Below are 21,220 nucleotides of genomic sequence, written 5' to 3' on the forward strand. Positions count from 1 at the left end.
TCTAGCAAAAAAAAAAAAAAAAAAAAAAAAAAAGAAACCATGTAAACCCCTCACTTTGTGGTCTAGTAATCTGCTCAGGCTTCAGACACGGGAACTCATAGGTCCATATACCTTTATAAGCAACACAGGTATATTTTTCTCTTTCCCACCATCCAACAATTCTCATTAAAAAAACAAAACAAAAAAACCAACAAAAAATCCCTACAGTTTCTTTTCCAATCTAAAGCACAGTGAATTTAGACTTCGGTGTGGATCAAAAGGCTCCAGACGGGAAACAATGGCCTCTTTCTACTTCTCTGGCAGAGCAGCTTCAAAAAGGCCAATAAGGGCTGGAGAGACAGTTCAGTGGTGAAGAGCACTGGTTGCTTTCACAGGGGATCTGGGCTTGATTCCCAGCAACTACAAGGTAGTTTATGCAGTTTCATGGTGTTCTCTTCTGACCCCTGAGGGTAGCAAGCATGTACACAGCACACAAATATACGTTAAAGCAGACACACATCAAAAGTTCTTTTTTCCCTTCAAAAATGCTAATGAAAAAAAATCAGATTATGGTGGTGTATGCTTTTTATACCAGCACTGGGAAGACAGAGAGGCAAGTAGATCTTTGAGTTCGAGGCCAGCCTGGTGAGGACAGTGCCAGGACAGCCAGGGATACAAAAAGAAAACTCTCTATCAAAAAACACTAACCAACCAACAAATAAATGGCCAATGAATTAATTAGCAGCTGCTCTAATTCAGCTAAGAAATTATCTGGAGACCGTCTTATATACAGATGGCAGAGTGTTCAGAAGCCATGGTGTACTACAGAGCACACTGACATTAGGGATCAGTTTTCAGAATTAAGACATCAAATAGGTAAATATATACACGATAAGCAGTCATCTTTTCTTGTGTGTGTTTCATGAACTGTTTTGAACCAAAAGGAGTTTCTCTGCGCTCTTTCAAAGCTCCTCAGCTGATGTAGTGGTGTATGTCTTTAATCCCAGTCCTAAAGGCAGAGACAGGTGGATTTCTGAGTCCAGTATGGCCCAGGTTAGAGAGACCCTGCCCTCAAAACCAAACATCATCTAGGAAGGCCTTCTCTTAAGAATGCTGCTCAGCAGCTCTCCGTAGGGCATTAAGTACAGAATTAGAAAGGGAATTCACATCCACTTTTCTCCATGGACAGAAGTACCATTTACAATATTCTCTCTCTCTCTCTCTCTCTCTCTCTCTCTCTCTCTCTCTCTCTCTCTCTCTGAAGCAGGGTTTCTCTGTGTAACAGTTCTGTCTGTCACTCTATATACCAAGCCAAGCTCACAGAGAACTGCCTGCCTCTGCCTCCTGAGTGATGGGATTAAAGTTGTGTGCCATCTCCGTCTGGCCTATTATCACATCTTAATTATGGACACACTGGCATCAGTAACTATCCTAAAGGTACAAAAAATAGCCATGTCACTGCCATTCTAGGGGATTACCTACTACACCATCTTCTAAAGATTAGGTGTCATCAGAGGGATAAAGAAGTGTAAATAGAAGGCTGGAGAGCAAAACCAAGGTTTTGTACAGGACAGGGAATGCTCCAACTACTGAGCTCCAGCCTTGGTTCCAACTTTAGAAATTTAAGAAACAAAAGTTCTGTTCATTCTTTTAGCTTGAAGTTTCTGTCCAGTGACGCCTCAGGGGCCTCATACTCAGGAAAATGGGATGCCCGCGCAACTATTCATTTTCCAGGGTAGGCCACTGCCCAATCAGAGCTGTCACTATGAAAGGCTCAAGTGGGAAATGGACAGTCCTAGGAGACTTACCTGATTTTTTGTAAGTGAAGGGTCCCACAGTCCTACATCCTCCCATGTAGTGTTTTTCAAATAAAAGTCATTAGGTTCAAACTGTTTAAAATCCTAGAAAAACAGTGAGAGAAATTAAAAAAAAAAAAACCATAGTGGTATCAAGCCCAACCTGACTTGACACCTAAATTCTAACTCTTTAACCAGGCACAGGAGGGTCAACCACTGAGAACTAATGCAGTGGGGCCGAGGCTCAGCAAATGCGAAAGGCACATGGCCAGGATTCCAGAGGAACTGCCCAAGTGCAGATGGGAAGGCTCTAGCCCTACAGCAGCTCCGTTAACCACATTAACTCACCAGCCACAACACTGGGTGGAGGAGGGGCGTGTGCTAATAGCTCTGGAGGAGCAAGAGTCTAGCTTGGCAACACAAACAAACAAGCAAATCAATAAATAAATAAATGGAAGGAAGGGTGGATCTAGAAGAAAATTCAGATTTTTAAACCAAGAAAGTAAGCAACATGCCGTTCAACTTACACTCTAATGTGAAATCCTCCCATGACTAAGAAGAAAGCAGCGTGAATGGTTCACAGCTGTTGGTAGAAAGTTAAACACGTGCAAACTTCAGAGTACCTATTAGCTCTAGCGGGAGGAGCAAACCCGGTACAGGATAGGAAAGATACTTGACTATTTGCATATTTATTTGGAAAGGTTTCACCCACCCCCAAGTACAGATCCATGTGTCTCTGAAGAGTTACTTCCTCTCTGGAACAAATCACTAGAAGCCCATTTTTGAAAAGCTTTGGTTTTCAGGATACACCCCTGACTACTCTGAGTGGGATTCAGGAGAAGAGACCTTGTTCATGAATGAAATGTCTATTAATTCTACCCGACCCGTGTCCTTAGCAGTTGTTCCATGCCAAGCATTGTGCTGGGCAGTGGGATAAATGGCTAAGCAAGACCACTTTAGTCTGGCCAGTAGAAACCTAAACTGTGGGGGAAATTGCTTTAAAGGCTTCAGTTGGAGGTTGGGTCCAACTACCTGTAAGATCTGTAGCAAGGTGATCTGGACAAGGAGGAGATGACTCTGTCTATCCCAGGGGGCTTGAAAAAAGCTCAGAATAAAAAGGCTAGGGAACAGTCTGGAAAGGCCAAACTGCTACACAAGGGCAAGATAAGTCTTTGATGGGCCAGAAGGCTGACAAACGCCAAATCCTAAGGAAAGAGATGACAAACACCTAGACAACCGTGCCTCAACAGTCAGGTCAATGCAAACAACCCAGGCTTATGAGAAGGAAAACAGGCTCTGCAGTCCCCAATGCCTCTTCCCTAACTGTGAGCCTGAAATCACTGCTTCCAATCCCCATTTCATAGACTGGAGATAAGAATTCCTAGAGTCCCCTGAGGTTATTTCAAGGACAAGTTCATATATAGTTTTAAAGCACCTCTTGCACTGTGTATATTTTCCACACTGTAACTGTTTTTGCCTCAGGATGCAAAGATGACCACACTTTCAGGAAAGGGAGTAAGCTCTACTAAATAAGAAGGTTTTGGTGAAGCTGAAAGTGCACTTAAATTCACCCTCACACCTAACAGTGAACATCTTGCCCATGGACACAGTAACGGATCAGAAGCTGAGTCACATTAAAATTTAAAAATGGCATGCTACTTACTTCTATATGTTCTTTACAGTATTCCAACCCAATGTCACTAAGTATTTTTTTCACAGTTTTCCGGGCTTTTCTTAAACTGCCAAGATTGTTGACAGGAAGTTGGAACATAGTTTCTATTGGAAAAAAAAATTTAAGTCAAAGTCAAAACATGAACAACTTGTCAAAGTTACTAATTCCACTGATGACAGGATCCCAAACCCTGGCTCCTTCAGGTGAGAAGATGTACTCATCTAGTTTATGGAGCACTTAAAGCAGGCAGGCAGGCAGAGTGAGTGCTTGTCAGCCTTTCCTATCTTGTTAGAGGACATTTGTACCATGAGTCTAGGCGCACAAGTCTGATTAGGCTTTAACAACCCTTTAAGAGATGAATTTGAAGTTGGAGAATGAAACAGTATCAGTTGGCTATCTCAAGCCAAATCAAGTGTGTTTCTCCTTGTGATGTTGAACCTACAAACCTATAAAGCCACTCAGAACACCACAGCGTCACAGTACCACACAGCGCTGAAGGGAAGATTTTGCTTTCTGAAACGTCAAGGTAACAACACTCTCACAAAAGCAACATGACATTTAATGACTCTATCTCCTCAAATCGAAGTTCCAAATGATGCTGTGATCTGCTCCTTAGGTGTCAATACACCTGGGCAAAGGGCTCACGTGGGCCATGGCCGAGATATTAGATGGGGGAAGCCATGCTGTGGCTTCAGAGCACATGGTGACTGCTGTAGGCTTTCTGGGATCTCTTAAAAAACAAAATGCTTGTTGAGTGAGTGTCTGTGTGTGAAGCATGTAAGGAAATCAAAAAGTTGCTCGACTGTTCTAAACACAAAAGCAGAAAAAAAATGGAGATCCATTTTCCAAGTTTCTTAAAAACAAAAAGTACTTGTGTTTTAGAAAACTGAATTAGTACAATTTGAGGTGAGATTTTTATAAGTCTCTGAGAATATGATCTTAACTGTTTAAATAGTCTAAATTCAACATAATTTTGCAGAATAAAGTAGCTTTAAGACCAAAGTCAGCAAAAAATCCACACCAAAGCACCAGCGGTTGGGATTAGACAAATCTCAATTTTCTAACTATAACCATCACCTTTACTGGCCGCAAGCCTGAACCCGGAGATGTTCACGTAAGCAAGTCCCAGACACTCTAGTATAAAGTACCAAAGCTTGCTGGGTCTCCCAACATTAAAACAGTCACTGAAAAGCAGCATCCCCAGCCTCATCATTCTCCAGATGAACTCCTGTAAGTTGAAGACCAGGACTAGAGTGAGCAGTCCTTCCCCAGAAGGGCACCAATTACCATTTATTTCTCCATCACACTCCCTGAGCCTTATACCAACCCAAGGAACAAGGTTCCAAAGAAAATACTAGTCCATGTGAATTACTACACATGACATGAAAAAGGACTCAAAGGTCCCCTATGTTTTTTCCTCTGGCCACTATCTTTAAGTACTTAAGGGTCAGGCTGGGCTAGGTGATAACACATTGGCAACCCCAATTCCAGCACTCAGATGGATAAGGCATAAGGACCATGAACTAGAAACCACCTATACCCTAAATGAAACAAGTCGGGCATAGTGACACCTTGACCAAAAATAAAATAAAACAAAATAATAACAAAAAAAGGAGTAAGTTCAAATCAGTAGTTGGCTCCAGAATTTATTCATGCTACCCATCTAACTTTTTGTTTAAAAATGTGTAAGAAGGACCGCCCAAGCCTCAACACCTTTTTGAACTAGAAACCTCAACAAGGAGACTGCATTTTGAAAACAGAGAAAAAACAAAATCCCTACAGTACATACAGAGGGGCAGAGTGGTGACATACTCTCTCCCAATTCATCAATGGTCCCCAAGCCCTGCTCAGGCTTTCGGTATGTTATACTAGCAGGGTCTAACAGGTCCTTACCAAGGAGACCCTCCTTTTAGCACAAGGCACTAAAAGGGCAAATTGTCCAACCTAATAGAACTGCACTCTTGTTCATCTATCACTTCCAGGACACCTCAACTTTGCAGGTCATGCTGCTGGGAGCACACAGTAGACCCTCAGGCAGCAGATTTTACACAACGCTTTGTTGTTCAGCCTCAGTTGGAACAACTCCTGCCACAAATAATGTCTTGTCAGTCAGGACTCAGGTGAGCAACATCTCTTCAGTACACAAAGCTGTTAATGTGCTCAAAAGCTGGGTGTGCTGGAAAGCAGAGAGGGAAATGCCCGAGGCAGCAGTCTCCTCACTGTGCCCACATCTCTTCCTAGACATATGAGCAAATGTGCTTAAGCTTTGTTGCCACCCAAGTCTTTGCAGAATCAACAGGCAGTGGAACACAGAAAAGAAGTGAATTAATCAGAGGAAAAATGGGATTGATGAGAACTTTGTCAAAACATCCAGTAATGTCCCAACAACCCAAATTAAAACACTATATATAAATTCAATTGCTAAATTCTATAATAATTTTGGGGGCAGACCAGTTAGTTTAGTTGGTTAGAACCTGGTGCTAATAAAGTAATGTGAGTGTCTTAGTCACAGCCATGTACTAACTGGAAGAGATGCACTGAATAGGCTGACCTCCAGCTCACAGACCCTGCTTGCCTCTGGGGTGCTGGACTAAAGGCATGCGCCACCTCTCTCAGCTCACATCAATTTCTGAGAATGATTTAAATTAATTTTGAATGAATGAGTCACACCCCTTTCTCAATCTCACCTACACCTGAAGAAGAGGGCAGGAACACCACAGTTTAACCCAGGTGAAACTCCTACTTTTTTGTTTTATTAGAAAGCAAGAGTCTAATTGCTGCAATGAAAATCTGAGATTCATCTTGGCCCTAAGGCTATATAATTAAAACCATGTAAATAATATAGTGTGCCCGATCTTCCCTGCCCCCCCTCCGCCCCCAATTATCAAAAGCTATTACTTCAAACGCCAAGAGGGTAAAGAAAAGACAGCCCAGCTGTAGACCAACCCTGTACAGGGACAAAGACCATAATCCAGTATTGGTACTGGGCAATAGCAGGACCTATGAACTGAGAGACTAATTACAGCTTCGACCTGGAGAAGGACCCAACAACAGTGACAGTTTAGCTCAAGGAAAGGTCTGCAGACCCAAGTGGAATGAGAAGCACTAGTAGGGATTGTCTAAATCAGGGTCCCTGCAGAGCCACCAAGTCAGGATGGCACCAATGACCCTTATTTTTAGAACTACAGAAGATCAAACAACAAAAACAAAATGACAGAATACAGACAGGCTGGCAACTCTAGAGTAAAGCAGCTACACAGTGTCCAGGAAGCCAAGGATTTAATTCCCTGCATAACAAACAACCCACAAACAACTCCATCAAGTAAAACAAACAGAAAGAAGGAACCTTTACAACCAGGTGGAAACATTTTGACCCTCAATCAACCAGTCCAGCCTACACCGAAGCGGGTGGATGCAAAAGTGTGCCCTTAAAGCCATCTTGTTTCAATATGTAGTTAAAAAAAAAAAAAGTACTTTTGTATATGGGTGGTTTTGTCTGCACGTACATTTATGTACCAAAAGAGGGAACTGAATCCCAAGGGACTACCACGTGGGTGCTGGGAATTGAACTCAGGACCTCTGGAAACAGGGCTTTTAAGCTCTGAGCCATCCCTCCAACCCCCTCAATACGCACTCTTACTTGATGTTTCTAGACCTCTGAGTATCTAGGCTAACTGAACACACTCCAGCTGCAACAGTAAATATAAGTCAGCCAACTAACCATTCCCCACTGTAGTCTCTCTCTCTCTCACCTTCCTTTCTTAGCCATAGGGACCTATCACTTCTCTATATAATAATTTAGTCCACAATTGGTGGGGAGGCATATTCATAATCCCAGCACTTGGAGCAAGCATTCAAGGCTAGCTTAAGCTAAATATATCAAGCTAGAGGTTATGAGAGAGGCAATCTCAAAACAAAAACAACAATAACAAAAAACATGGTCACATGGGTGAGATGGCTCACTTGCTGTGCAAGCCTGTGGACCCAAGTTTGATCCCTAGAACCAATGAAAGAACCCACTCCTGAGATCTGTCCTCTAATTTTCACAGATATACTCCACTTACACTAAAGAAAATACTAAAACTATTCTAGGATCTGCATCTGAAGCAATGAACACACGCCCTATTTTAAAAAAAAAAGATTTATTTTTATTTTATGTGTTTTGTATGCATGCATGTCTGTTTGAGGATGTTGGATTCCCTGGAGGCAGAGTTACAGGTAGTCGGTAAGCTGCCACCTGGCTTCTGGGAACAGAACTCATGTCCTCTGGAAGAACAGCCAGTGCTCTTAATTGCTGAGCCATCACTCCAGTCCCCATACTTTACTTCCTACTATTCTTACGTTTGAATTAAAATACCAGTAAGGCTTATATATTTGCACTTACCTTGTATAGGGTCTTTCTTCATAGCCCTGGCTGTCCTTGAACTCAAGAGACCCACCTGCCTCTGCCTCCCCAGTGCTAGGTTAAAAGGCATGTGCCATTATACAGTATTTGTATCTTTTTTTTTTCTTTGTAAACAAACCCTACAAAGCCTTGCTAGAGTATTTCACATCTAGCAAGCCACCCTATCAAAAGGCTCCTTTCAGTCCGGAAGCGATCACCTACCACTGGGAAGCAGTTCACCCTTTCCTGTCAACATGAGGAGAGCCCTTCAGGCACTCCCACAGAAGCTGTTCTAATTCTAACATCTTTTCTTCTTATCCCCCTCTCTACTGCAATCACCAGTGACTGATTCTGGCCACTCAGGGGCAGAATGTTCTTGATTAGATAAAACTGCAACAAGACAGATTAAATAGAATCCAGGAGCTAGAGAGACTGCTCAAAGGTTGCTTTCAAAGAGAACCCAGGTGGGGTTCCCAACACCCACACAGCAGTTCACAACTGTTTGTAACCCCAGTTCTAGGGGATCCGATGCCCTTTTAGGGTTTCTGAGGCCACGAGGTACAATATAGTGCAGACACGCAAGCAAAATGTCCACAAACACAAATTTAAAAATGTGAAGAAAAATTTAGGTCTAGGGCTAGCCAGTTGGTTTGGTCAGTTTTAAAAAAAAATACTTGCATGGCGATTTGAGTTCAATCCTTGGGACCCACATGATGGAACAAGACAGAACTCACTCCTATAGTCAATTCTCTGACCTCCACACATGCGTCATGGCACCCCCAATAAACAAATGTATTTAAGCCTGTGATAACATAAATGTACTGTTTTCAGAACCACTGTTAGACATCAAACTTTCAAATAAAAGACATTTCCCTCTTCTTACCTCTCCCACCTAACTGATCAATTCTTTTGCCAACCCTTGTCACCTCCTCAGTGATCTTCAAGTCATTCCTCAATAGATTCGTCAATTTCCCTGGTTGGCCCCATGTGAACCCCTTACTCTGGATGTGACAAATGCAGGTGACAGAGAGCGACACTAATTCTAGACATTACTTTAAATTAATGCTCCTAAAATAGCTATGTTTGGCAAAAGCCACTTCTCACATTTACAGGTAACTAGGAGAGAAAATACCACACCTGAGGTGCTGTGCCAGAAACACCACTGCCACAGCAGCACCAGCCCCAAACCCAGGAATTCAATCAAGAATTTGCACACATCTAAGGTCAGCTAGATGATCCCATAACATCCAAAAGAGAACAAGCACACAGCTGAGGACAAGGCGTGCTCTCACATCAGCTGGGATGCTAATGGCTACTAAGTAAACGACACTGAAGGTTCTTTTCCTTTAAAAAAAAAAAAGTTAAACTTGTGTATGTAGGACACACATGGGCAGGTCAGAAAATGGCTTTTAAGAGTGGGTCTCAGGAATGAGCCATCTTGAAGAAATCTTTCTATTCAATTCATAACGCTTCTGTTTCAGAAACAGAAAATGGTATCCCTGACAGCTTTTCTTCAGTGCTAGCTGAAATCCAGTGTCTTATACTCTACCACTGAGCGTTACACCCTCTCCCCAAGCACGTGACAACTTTTCAAAAACCAAGTGTCTTCTATCACTCTAAACTACTGAACTGCATGCTATAACTGAGAAAGCTGTTACCAAAGCAAAACCCCAAAATATAAAGTAAAACTCTTACATCACTCAAAGGCATGACAACACAATATAGAATCTTTTAGATTTTTATTAATTAAATTTTCCTTTTTGTGTTAAAAGACTAGACCCATATTATTGCATAGGCTAAGTGTTATACCCCAATAATGTTTTCCCTTTTATAATCTATTTGGGAGAGCATGCCTGTAATCCCAGCATTTGAAAAGTGAAGTCAAGAATTTCAGTTCAAGTTCATCCTGGACTACATCTGACCTGGTCTCAAAAGACAAGAAATAATCTAGTACCAGAGATGGGTCAGCAGTTAACTATACTTGCTGCTCTTGCAGAAGACAAGGCTTCAGTTTCTAGCACCCACACTGAGGGGCTCACAATCACCTGTAAATCTACTTCCACAGGCAACTGGACTTCTAGTGGCTTCCCTGGACATTACTGCATGCATGTGGCACACATACAGACAAACACACATTAAAAAAAAGGCTGGCATTGAGATGGTGAGAGGTTAAGAGGTAACAGCTGCTTTTCCAGAGGTTCCCGAGTTCAATTCCCAGCAACTACAAGGTGGCTCACCAGCATCTATAATAGGATCTGATGCCCTCTCCGGTCACATAGGCATACACGCAAATAGAGAGCACTCATATACTTAAAAAACATAAACATTTAAAAGCAAAACAATTCAAGGTCAACATCAACAACAACACGTGTACGCATAGCCCTGGCTGGTTTCCTATGCACAGAGATCTACCTTCTTTTGCCTCCCGAGTGCTGGGATTAGAAACTTGTGCCAACACACTCGATGCCTGAAGGAGATAATTTTTTTTTTTTTGAAGATAGGGTTTCTCTGTGTAGCTCAGGTTGTCCTGGAATTCACCATGTAGACCAGGGAGATAATTTTAAACAGTAGTCGGTGTTCAAAAACCAGGGGAAATCACTGACGGCTCTTAGTAAAAAAAAAAAAAAAAAGTGATTACTGTACACCTGTTAGGTTTTCTGGACTAGGATGAGTCTCTAGAGCAAGATCCTGGATACAATCTAGAAGGGAGATCTTGGCACATATACAGAACACTCTAGACACTGTTATCGAGTTATTTTGCGGAAATAAAGCAAATGGAATCTGTCTGGGTGGCCCCAAAACTTTTAAGTACTAAAAAAAAAAAAAACCAAACAAAAACCAAAATATCCTAGCCAGCTTTCTTGGCAAATTGGCTCCACTTTTAGACACCAAGAGCAATGCAGTGTATCATTAACAATGAAGGTCTTAATGCCCTCTGCCTCAGAAGACAGATTACAAGTTTGATCATGCTTTTGTTTGGCAAAATTGAGCATGTGAATTCGCACAGCCAACCCTCAGAAATATCCCATGTGTTGAATTTAAATTTCACTCTTCATTTCTTTCTAGTAGTTTCAGGAGTTTAACTTCAATAGAAGGGAAAAGTGAAACGGGAGCATTCTCAAGTGCACACACCCTCACAACTGCTGCATACCAAGAAACTACCCAATGACAAACTACTTAGCGAAAACCTGCTCCTCACATCAACAGCTATCAAAATTACAATGACACTGTTTTAGCAGTTTTCATTTTAGATGATCACCTTGGGTGATTTTAAACATTCAATTTTTTTCATTGTTACTTCCTAATTGGAATTTTGCTACTGTTATAAACTGTAAGGTAAATATGGTATGTGACCCCTTATGGGGTTGAGACCCACAGGTTGAAAACAGCTACCTAAGATATAAGACACCATTTCCTTATTTAAGACAAATACCATCTATTAAAAAGACATTCTTGACATCCCTGCCACCTATTATTAGTGGCTGCTACAAAGCAGGAGCTCAAGAAACGGACCAAATAAACAAGGCCTTGCCCGCTCAAGGCTCACAGACAGGACACCCACAAACACCAACAGCAAAAGAAGTGCTAGCCAGAAACATCTTCACAAGTAGCAGCTGCTGATGGGGCCTGCCTCCAAGCTAGTGAGCATGGCCATGGTGCCAGAGGCAGGGAAGCCAAGTCCTAGCAAGTCCTACACTGAGTTTGAATGACCACCCTGCAAAGGCAAAGTTGGAAAAGTGGGTTGATGATTAGATAGGGGCCCTGAATGTGAGGTTACAGTATGGTGCCAGGTCTACTTACAGGAAAGAGAAAGCCACACACACCAACACACTAACATGGGTTTTTGTGTAATTAAACCTAGACAAGTCAGGCAAGGACGAAGTTATATTTCCGATACTCAAGAAGTGACATTTTAAAGGCACTTTAATAGTTTCAGTCTGGTTGTCTGTGATACCAGAATTAGATGACGTGAGAACCACTCAAGGCATTGTTAAGAACATTGGACTCACTCACTAGTCTCTCAACGGTCTGTGAAGTTACCAGTGCATTAAGTGTGAGGTAAGACAGTGAGGGCGCAGCAAAAGAAGGGCACAGAACTATTTCAGGTGCAACTTATGGAAAAACTTTTTTGTCTCTTTCGGTGGGACAGTTGTGTTCACAGACCAAAACATACCTGGTTTGATATATAGACTTCAATGTCAAACTTCTTGAGAGATAGGGTTGTTAATAAAGCTGCTATTTGCTAGAAAAGATGGTAAAATGCAGTGAGTGACTGAAAATCTACTCAGGAGCCAAAAAGATCTGTGTGTTGAGTCCCTTGCTCTGTCACATACTAGCCCTGACCCTAAAAATGTCACTTAGCCTTTATAAGTCTATTTCCTAAAGTGATATGACAGGGCTGGATAGAGTGATCTAAGCTCTTGCAGGACTCAAGTTTGGTTCCCAGTACTTATGGAAGCAGATGTGTTTTTCTAGACTCTACAAGCACCCACAGAAATGTAGCACATGCTCACAGATATACAGACAAACACATTAAAAATAAATCTAAATCTTTGCCCAGTGTGGTGGTGTACAGCTTCATTCCAGCAGTTAGGAGAAAGAGGCAAGTGGATCTCTGAGTTCGAAGCCAGCCAAGACTATACAGTTGAGACCCTGCATCAAAAGAAAAACACACACAATCCCACTGTTCAAATGTCAGGATTAAGCCAGGTCAAAACAGTTCTCATTATTTCCTCAAGTCAGATCAGATACTTTGAAAATTCTAATAACCTTGTAGAAAACCTAGGCTATCGTATTCCTGAGAGCCAGCTGTAGTTGCCACAGTAACTTCTCTGTAGACAGTATAATATGCACCTGTACTCACAGACACACTTCAGTAGTTTTTGGCAATAATTTAGGCAGACTTATTTGAATCATTCATGTTAGCACATTCTTGTGTTAATATCCAGTGGTACTTCAAATGCTTATCTAACGGAACTTTTGCACACACTTCACACCTAAATAAGTACTTTTAAGATTCATATTCCCAAGGAACAAAGTGAAACAGAGACAATGTGAAAGGTGAGAAACAAGGTCTTCCCTTAGCCCCTCATCAATTTAAGAACTATTATTTTATTTGAAAAGAATGACATCTCAGTGAAATCATCTTTAAAAAGAAAATCTGGATGAGGACGCACATTAAGAGATGTGCCTAGACTTAGTGCATGATAGGGAAGGCGTCCCAACCCATCTCATTGTAAACATACTGTACAAGGCAGGGACATATCAAGAGTAGTCAGATGCTTGTGAAGAGCTCCACAGGCTTAGAGGCACTTCCTTCTCAGTATAGTATAGTGACAACCTGCTTTAAGAGGAACCTGAAAAAGAGCAATCTGAAAACTCAGTTGACCTATGCACAACAAGTGTCAGGAGAGCAAAGAGAGCATCCTTGTATCTCAATGCTGTGTAACTAAGTTATTTTAATACTCTTAGTTTATCTATCAAAACCACTCAAGGAATAACTTTTCACAGCAATGAGAAATTATTTTCTGCCATGCTATCAAGCTGTTTTTCTAAACCACCCCTCAGAGTCAAGGCATGTTTTTGAGACAGGATTTTGCACTTCTCAGGCTGGCCTTTAACTTCTCATGTAGCTGAAGACTAGTAACTTCCCATCTTCCTGCCCCTACTTCCTGGGTATCGAGAGTACAGGAAAGCCATGTATTACACACAGGGATTCTGCAGTGCTAGCAATTCAAGGCAGCCCCCCCCCCCAAAAAAAAACCCTATTGGAATGTAGCAGTTCTCACCACTTGCTGGGGCAACCAGAGGCTTTTCATTTGTCTTTTGCGCCTGCTGTTTTTAATGATTTGGGACACTTTTTGCACCACAGCATAGCTCACCTTTCACAGGAGTAAGAACTCTATCTACTCAGAATTCACAACTGCAATTTAAAATTTAAATAGAAGCTGAACAGCACTACATGTAAGGTTTTCCTGGTTTATTGTTTCAAGAGACCAATCACAAAGCTCTCCAGTCAGCAGCTCCTACCAAAGAGAACATTACAGACTCCCACAGGAAGCACAGGCTCAGTAGAGTTTGGAAGGAGAGGACAAAAGCTGCGATTCTAAGCAAAGTCGCTCAGCAGAGTGAAAGCAGGAACCAGACAACCCAAAGCGTTGGGGGGAAGCAGCAGGACCTAAGCAAGCTCCCCTTTCAGACCTTGGCCAGGTTAACTCCAGAAGCACTACTGCAACCCACACACCTCACACCCAGACTCTCACCAGGATGTGACCTGGTTAATCAGAACCCATGCAGGTCCATGGGTGTAAGTAGACAGCAGCCAACAAGCCAACAGCTTACAGAAGCATCTAGTGTCCCAAGTACTGGCTGGAAAGATGGCTCAGTTATGGCTCCTCTAGGACCCAAGTTGAATCCCCACCACCCACAGTTCACAACTACCTGTAACCCCAGCTTTAGGGGATCCAACATCCTCCTTCCAACTTCCACAGGCATCAGGCATGCACACACGGTTCAGACATGTACAGACAAAACACTCAGACACATAAAATAAAATAATCCAATAAATAAATAGCCTTAAAGTGTTCAAAGAATGGTTTTTTTAAATACTAAAAATCCAAACTGATAAAATATTTACATTTCACTCTTCTTTTTACTTATTTTTAATTGTGTATTCATGTGTATCTGTGTGGGGGTGAGGGCATAAACCGATGGAGACCAGAAGGTGGATACTCCGGAGCTGGAGTTACAGGTGGTTTTGAGGCCCATGACAAGAGTGCTGGGAACTCTGGTTCTCTATAGGAGGACATATCCTTAACCACTGAACCATCTCTCCAGCCCTAATCTTACTTATACTCTAAAATTGAGTAATGGGTTCCTATCCCTACCAAAGGCTATCAGCCATGTCACATGAGAATTGACACTTAATTCCCACCAGGAGTCAATTACAAATCTATACACCCTAGCCTAAAGAGAAAGTTTCATGATGTATAGAGATTCAGCCTTCCTTCAAAAGCTATTTCCCGAAGTCTTATGCACTCTTCTTATTCCCCAAACACAGTTCTGGGTCATTGTGATCTTCTTCCCAAGTTCCAGGATTGCTCTACCAACTAACTGTCTTGGAAGGGAAAGATGAGCAACACTAGGGAAACATGGGAGTGCCTCTCAAATGGCAAAGGACTATGATCACACGTGGAGACGAAGGAACCTGAATAGTAAAGTACTCATCTTACACTTTTCACTGACAAGACGACTGTGGCTCACATTCTGTCTGAGACCACCCTTCCCACCCCACACATCCTCTGCACAATCAAGTTGATGTAGCCACCACTAATTTTAGGAAGCAGGCTAATACATTAGAATCTTTCCTTACAATGGGACAGAATATAGTCTCACTAAATTGGAAGATAGAAAGGCAGGTAGGTCGTGAAAAGGGCAGGTGGGAGGAGCATTAAGACACTCAAAAACAACAATGCCAACCCTCTATCTGAACAAGTAAACAAAAGCCCATGGCCACAAAGCCTGAGCAAGACTTGGATGGCTTATTTAAGTGGGAGTTTCCACAAAAAGATAGGAAATGCCAATTTGCAAACAAGTCATTAGCCCTACTGAAGTATCCATTTGGTTAGCTAGCATTAGCTTATACTAACTTCATAAACCACACTTCCATACTGACAACATGAAAAACAATACAAACTTCAGCGAGGGATGTGACATTAGCTGCAGGGGCAACAGCACAAGTCCTTACAAAACCTAGGGAAAAGTCTTCCAAGTTTATGTAATAGCAACAAAATGTCAAATTCTTTCAGTCTCACTAAAATTATCCACATTAGGGAGCAACTTTCCCTCTATATGTCTTCTGGGCAAGCCAATGAAAACTAAACTTACTGAAAAGTATTTTAGCTTCCAAAAAGTACAAGAGGCTTTATGACATGCATGTTTTGACTTGAACAAGTAGCTTACTGTAAAACAGTCAAGGACACTATGGGGAAAACAACAAATGATCTTCTAGTGTTAAAAAATTAAAGTTTCAATTTTTCTTTATGTTAAGAATTACCAGAAACCACATTTCTAATACTTAAATATATTTTATTTGTATTGAGCGTGACAATCATTCTCAACTCTTAAAAAAAATCCCAACTGTTTTTTAGCTGGGTAAGAACACATTCATATACAGCCAATTAATGAAAACATGCTAGGGCTTCAACTACAATAATGCAAAAAAGACACACCAAAAAGACATCACTTAAATTTGTCAAGTTTTTCATTCTTTTAACTACCAAATAGTAGCCCCTACTTTTTCATTTAAAATAGACCAGCTATTTCTCAAGTTATAACTTTTCACAACTGAATTTGTATTGTAGATGTCAACATTTAGATAATCAGCCACCCCATAATTCTGAATATTTTTGTGTTTAAAGACTGAATACTTTTTAACAGTTAAGAGATTTGCTACAAAGAAGTTACAAGTTTCATCTGTCGTATACTGTATACATCTACACTTTCAGTAATTAAACTTATTGGTCAATTACTTTTAAGCTTTTGTGGAAACAAAATTTGTTCAACATTGTCAAATTTTTTTTTCTGACTTTGGTTTAAGGAGAAAAAGGAATCTAAGTAAAAATGAGTCCATCTGAGTGTTTTATAAAATCAACCAATGACTGCATTGGTTATAAAACCAACCCTACTGACTGCATTTCCTATGCAAGGTCTTGAGAACCAAGATTTAAAATCTGGTTATTTTCAACACCTAGCAGAAAAAAAATCAAGATAAGAGAGTTCAACAGAATCCTCACTTTCCCTTTCCTACTCTAGTCAACTGAAGCTGTTCAGAACATCCTTAGTTCATAGACTATAAATCTCAGCTTTCACTGGGTTAGAGATGGCTCAGCTCTTAAGCGCACTGCTGCTGTTGCAGAGGACCAAGTTCGATTCCCAGCAACCACACAGCAGCTCACAACCATCAGTAACTCCAGTTCCAGGCCAATCCACTGCTCTCTTCTGGTCTCCACAGGCACTGCACGCACACAATGCACATAAATACAAAACACACATCTAAAGACAAATTTCCACTTTCAAACTCGAACAGTGCCAGCCCTCCCCCCCCTTTCATGTCAAACCCAGTTAACTGCTCAAACTGAAGAGCACACACATTCTCACAGCTCACAAGGTTCTCTGAAGGAAAAATGACCACCACAAGGATACTGGCTAGCACTATATTTCACTTATTAGAAAGAACAAAATCACATCCTCAAACTTGTCTTCAAACATATATTCAAACTTTATTATTATTCATTTTAGGAATTAGGTAACTAGGGCTGGAGAGATGTCTCAGCAAGGTTAAGAGTATTGTTTTTTTTTTTTTTTTTTTTTTTTTTTAAAGAACCCAGGTCCAATTCCCAGTAGCACCCACAATAGCAGTTTACAATTGTCTGTAACTCCAGATCCAAGGGGATCTGGCATCCTCACACAGGAACAAACTCAATGTACATAAAAAATAATTCCTTAAAAAAAAACAAAAACGTAGCTATCAAATAGTAGCTTACAGGTCAAAATGACATGCCTAACAAATACTAATACAGTATGTCAAGATGCCTAACAAGCCTATTTGTATCTAATGTTGGATCCCATAAACACGAAAAATGGGTGAATGAATATAGTGTGAATCCGACGCAGTTTCAGAGCAACACTGGCAGCAAGGCACCTCCTTTTACTCAGCAAAATGTTTCCTGCTGGCAACTAACAAAAAAAAAAAAATCACTTTCAGGAACTAAATAGTTAACTATATATCATATATATCCATTTGGAATCCCATAAATTTATCTTGGCATGTCTATGTAGGAGGTTTGTACTAGTAGAATAAAGTAGCCACAGGTGTATCAACACCACTGTCAAAAGTCCCAAGCAAGAACAAGTTGCATGGAAATCAGATCAAGTCCAGGGCTCCTACCAGACTGTCTCCATCTCTACCCCATGATCCATTCTTCCCAGTCCCTTTGAATCAAGTAATTAAGGCTTTCAGAAGCTTAACAAGTCTTGAGTTTAGCTACTTAAAACTCTATGTCCAATAGTGCAGAAAGCAAATGATTATTATAATGTCACCATCAAGTTAAAATTTTCTCTTAAAAGAGCTGTATTTCTTAAATGTTCAGAACCTACTACTGCAACCAGCTCTAAGTGGTTCCTTGAGGAATGTGCTAAGCTGAAATTTTGGAAGTGTAGGTTTGGTGGTGACCAAGGAGGAAGTCTCCGGCTTCCCAGATGCTGCAGTCCCCACCCTCCAAAATGATATACCCACCGGTGTGAATTGACAATGTAGTCCAAAGAGCAAAGCGGGAAACGGAGTCCAGATCCTCAAAATGGCAGTACAGGGAATAACCACTAGGCCACCTATCAGTTCAGTACAAAAAGTGCAACCCTGTGCATCCCGATGTAAAAGTTGGGGCCTAGGTTTCGTACTGTGCATCTCACACCTATGGAAATAACAACAGGAGTAAAATCTACAGAAATCCACACACCCTAAAAAAGTGGGTGTGCACCAAGACTGGTGTCAACACTTGCAAAGGCCGTTGGCTTCTGAGATAATATACTGCTGGAAGGCTGAAGTTGGAAGGCAACAAAATTTGCAATCAACTCTACTAAGTTGGACAATGAAGAACTCAATAGGGACCTGATGTTACCAACAAAGCCTTGCAAATCATGACACCCATCTCTCATGGCTATGAAAATCACCACCCCCCAAAAAACCTCTCAAGAATGACTTTTCACTCTCAAAAGAGTTGGAGAGATTTGGACTGACCAGTGATACTTCAAGCCCATTACTTGCAGGTTTTAAACAACCCCCTTTACCATCTGGCCTAGAAAAGAGAAGTCGACACATTCCAACCTTAAGGTGAAAGAATTCTTGAGAAAGGGAACTTATGAGCTAAGGATGTGCACCAAGATGACTGATCAGCAACCAAAGTTTGAGGGTGAATAGTTTGGAAAGAGTAAAAAAGAACTTTCCAAACGCTGAAGTGACTTTCTTAAAGAAAATCTCTCTTTAAACTTAATCCTTCGCCATGTTGCTGTCAGCTCAACTAAGTGCAAGTCTTGCTGGGCCCATTTTCGCGTGGTCTGTAGAAGGCGCTGTTAAGCACATCCTGTTCTAGTTCTGGGGCCCTTCCCCCCACTCTGCAGCCTTACCCAGTGCAGAGAATGCGCCCCCTACTGACTCCAACACTCACTGCCTTTAACCGACTTGGCTGCGGTGCATTTTGGGTGGGGGCTGATATTTTCTTCATGGCCATAAACCAGAAGCAACAATGCAGATTTATAAAGAAACTGCACAAAGCTATCCAAGAGACACCCCCCCCACACACACCATTTTGAAGGTTCAAGATACAGGCACAAGAAACATCAGGGATGGGAACTGGGCGTCTGGGGCTGGACAGCATTAAAATGGCTAACACAGGAAACAGTCTGGTTCTTTTTCCCTCCTAAGGCTTTGTCTGTGAAATGGGGTTATGACAAGAACTGTCCAGAGGAACTAGTGGTTGAAGAGCAATGCAATGAGAAGATACTTGGGGTGTGTGGCAGGGAGCGAGGCTAAAATGGGTATTAGACTCCAGAGCCCGATCTTAGACAGAAGAGGAAGAGAAGCAATCGCGCCTTTTCTACCAGACAGGCATCCAGGTTGGGGGGTAGGGGGAGAGAAGGGTAGGCAGCCCAGAGGAAAGAGGAGGCGAATAAGAGGGTGCTCAAAGAACTACTCCCCATTCATTGCATTCGACAAACATCTTTTCGCGGCTTTCTGGATTTCCATTTTCTGACTGCAAAGTTGAGGCTCAGAAAAGCTCTAAAGAGGCAGTGCTGACCAGGAGGCCGAGATTGAGAGCAGGACCTGGTGGAGGACTGTGGTTGGCAGGATGGGAGGGAAGCTGGCATGTTGTTGGGGTGGCAAAGACTTTCACTCCGTGCCATGCACTCCCCGCCCCCCGGGCCTTTCCCCTCCCCCCAAGCCTAGGGTGGGCAGACCTGGCAGAAGGCAGGTTCCGGGGGCTGGGGGCATGCGTGTGGGGGGCGAAGGGGCGGGAGGGGATTAGTTCTGGGGGGGACGAGAGAGCGGGGTACTGCTGGGGGCGGGGTGCGGGAAGATGCCACCAGCCGCAAAAGCCTCGGGCGGCCGGCGGCCTCGCGGGGCGGAGAAGGGGGTCGGGCTGCAGGAGGGCAGAGGCCGGTCCAGAGCGGTGTGTGCGCGCGGAGTACAATGACCGCGCCCGGGGCCGGAGGCTGGCAGGGCAGGGCCATGGGCTTACCTTGGCTCGGCCTCGAGGCGTGCGCGGGGCCGGCGTGCTCCGGGGCCCGGCGGCGGGCGGACGGCTGCACGGCGATGGCGGCGAGGACGCGCCCGGGGCCTCGTCGCGCGCGGGCTCCGGCTCGAGCCGCGGCCGCGGCTGCTGCCGGGGGGCGCGGCGGGCGCAGCAGAGCGGCGGGCGGCGGCGCGGGCAGTGCAGACAAAGGAGGGGCGGAGGGCGGCGGAGGGCGTGGGGCCGCGGCTTCACCGTCGCGGGCGGGCGGCGACAGCCGCACGGCTCCTCGGCGGCGGGGACCGAGAGAGGGAGCTGTGTCTGAGGAGACGCCAAATCCCCCCGAGCGCGGCGCGGAGGGGGAGGGGGCCAAGATGGCGGCGGCCGGGGGGCGGGCGCTCAGCTCATGGGTCCCGGCGGCGGCGGCGGGTAGACCGGGCCGGTGGTGGTGGCGGCTGCGGCGGGCGGGGGAGGGGGCTGGTCCCGCGTCTCCCCTCAGCAGACAATACAAGCGCTTCGGAGCGAGTCCCCGAACCTGCCCTAGCCAAAATGGCGGCCGAGAAAGAGCGGAAGTGACGTAAGACCCTCATTAGCATAAGAGGACTCATTGTCCAGCTTAGCGGGGGGGGGCGGTGGGAGCCGGCGCCCCCCTGCCCGGGGACCCCCCAGGGACTGCACTCCAGCCCTCTGCTGCGCGGACCCCTACTTCTCTTGTGGGCGGGTGCCTTCAGCACCCCAGCCTCGCCTGGGGAGATTATATAATCCCCACTGAGGGGGAGCTCTCGCGAGAACTTGAAGGATTTGCCATTGACCCACTAGGAGGCGCCGTGGATAATGGCCGCAGTGCGCTCTTGGGTGCCTTCCTCTGGCCGCAGCGCCGCCGGCGGAGGCAGAAGCAGTGGGCCGCAGCACAATCAGTCAGGTGGCTGTGCTGGGGATCCCTGCGCGGGCCCATCTGGGCCTGGACTACATCTGGAGGGAGGGTGCGCGGCAGCCCCGAAGCTCCACGTGCTCACAGAGCGTGCTCGCACAGGCTGAGAGGCAAGGCGAAGGGTTGAGCCCGATGCCTCCAGCCTTAAACGAGGTGTGATGCCCTCGTGCT

General features: G+C 43.8%; 1 protein-coding gene across 2 annotated transcripts in view; it reads right to left on the reverse strand.

Annotated features, from left to right (window-relative positions):
- The window catches only part of Adnp (activity dependent neuroprotector homeobox), a 24,982-nt gene extending 4,706 nt beyond the window's left edge, over window positions 1-20,276 (reverse strand). The window contains exons 1-4 of one of the 2 annotated variants that reach the window (XM_050120152.1): window positions 20,128-20,276; window positions 18,129-18,303; window positions 3,439-3,551; window positions 1,788-1,880 (exon numbers count right to left, since the gene is read on the reverse strand). In XM_050120152.1, the coding sequence (XP_049976109.1) occupies window positions 1,788-1,880; window positions 3,439-3,546 (201 nt within the window). In that variant the 5' untranslated portion in view covers window positions 3,547-3,551; window positions 18,129-18,303; window positions 20,128-20,276. The remainder of the gene's footprint in view (window positions 1-1,787; window positions 1,881-3,438; window positions 3,552-18,128; window positions 18,304-20,127) is intronic. The other variant, XM_050120151.1, reaches the window with a different exon arrangement.
- Window positions 20,277-21,220: the final 944 nt, after the last annotated feature.

The sequence above is a fragment of the Alexandromys fortis genome, unplaced genomic scaffold (genome assembly GCF_014885135.2).
Source record: "Alexandromys fortis isolate MF-2015 unplaced genomic scaffold, M_Fortis_MF-2015_v1.1 scaffold_141, whole genome shotgun sequence".
NCBI lineage: Eukaryota > Metazoa > Chordata > Mammalia > Rodentia > Cricetidae > Alexandromys > Alexandromys fortis.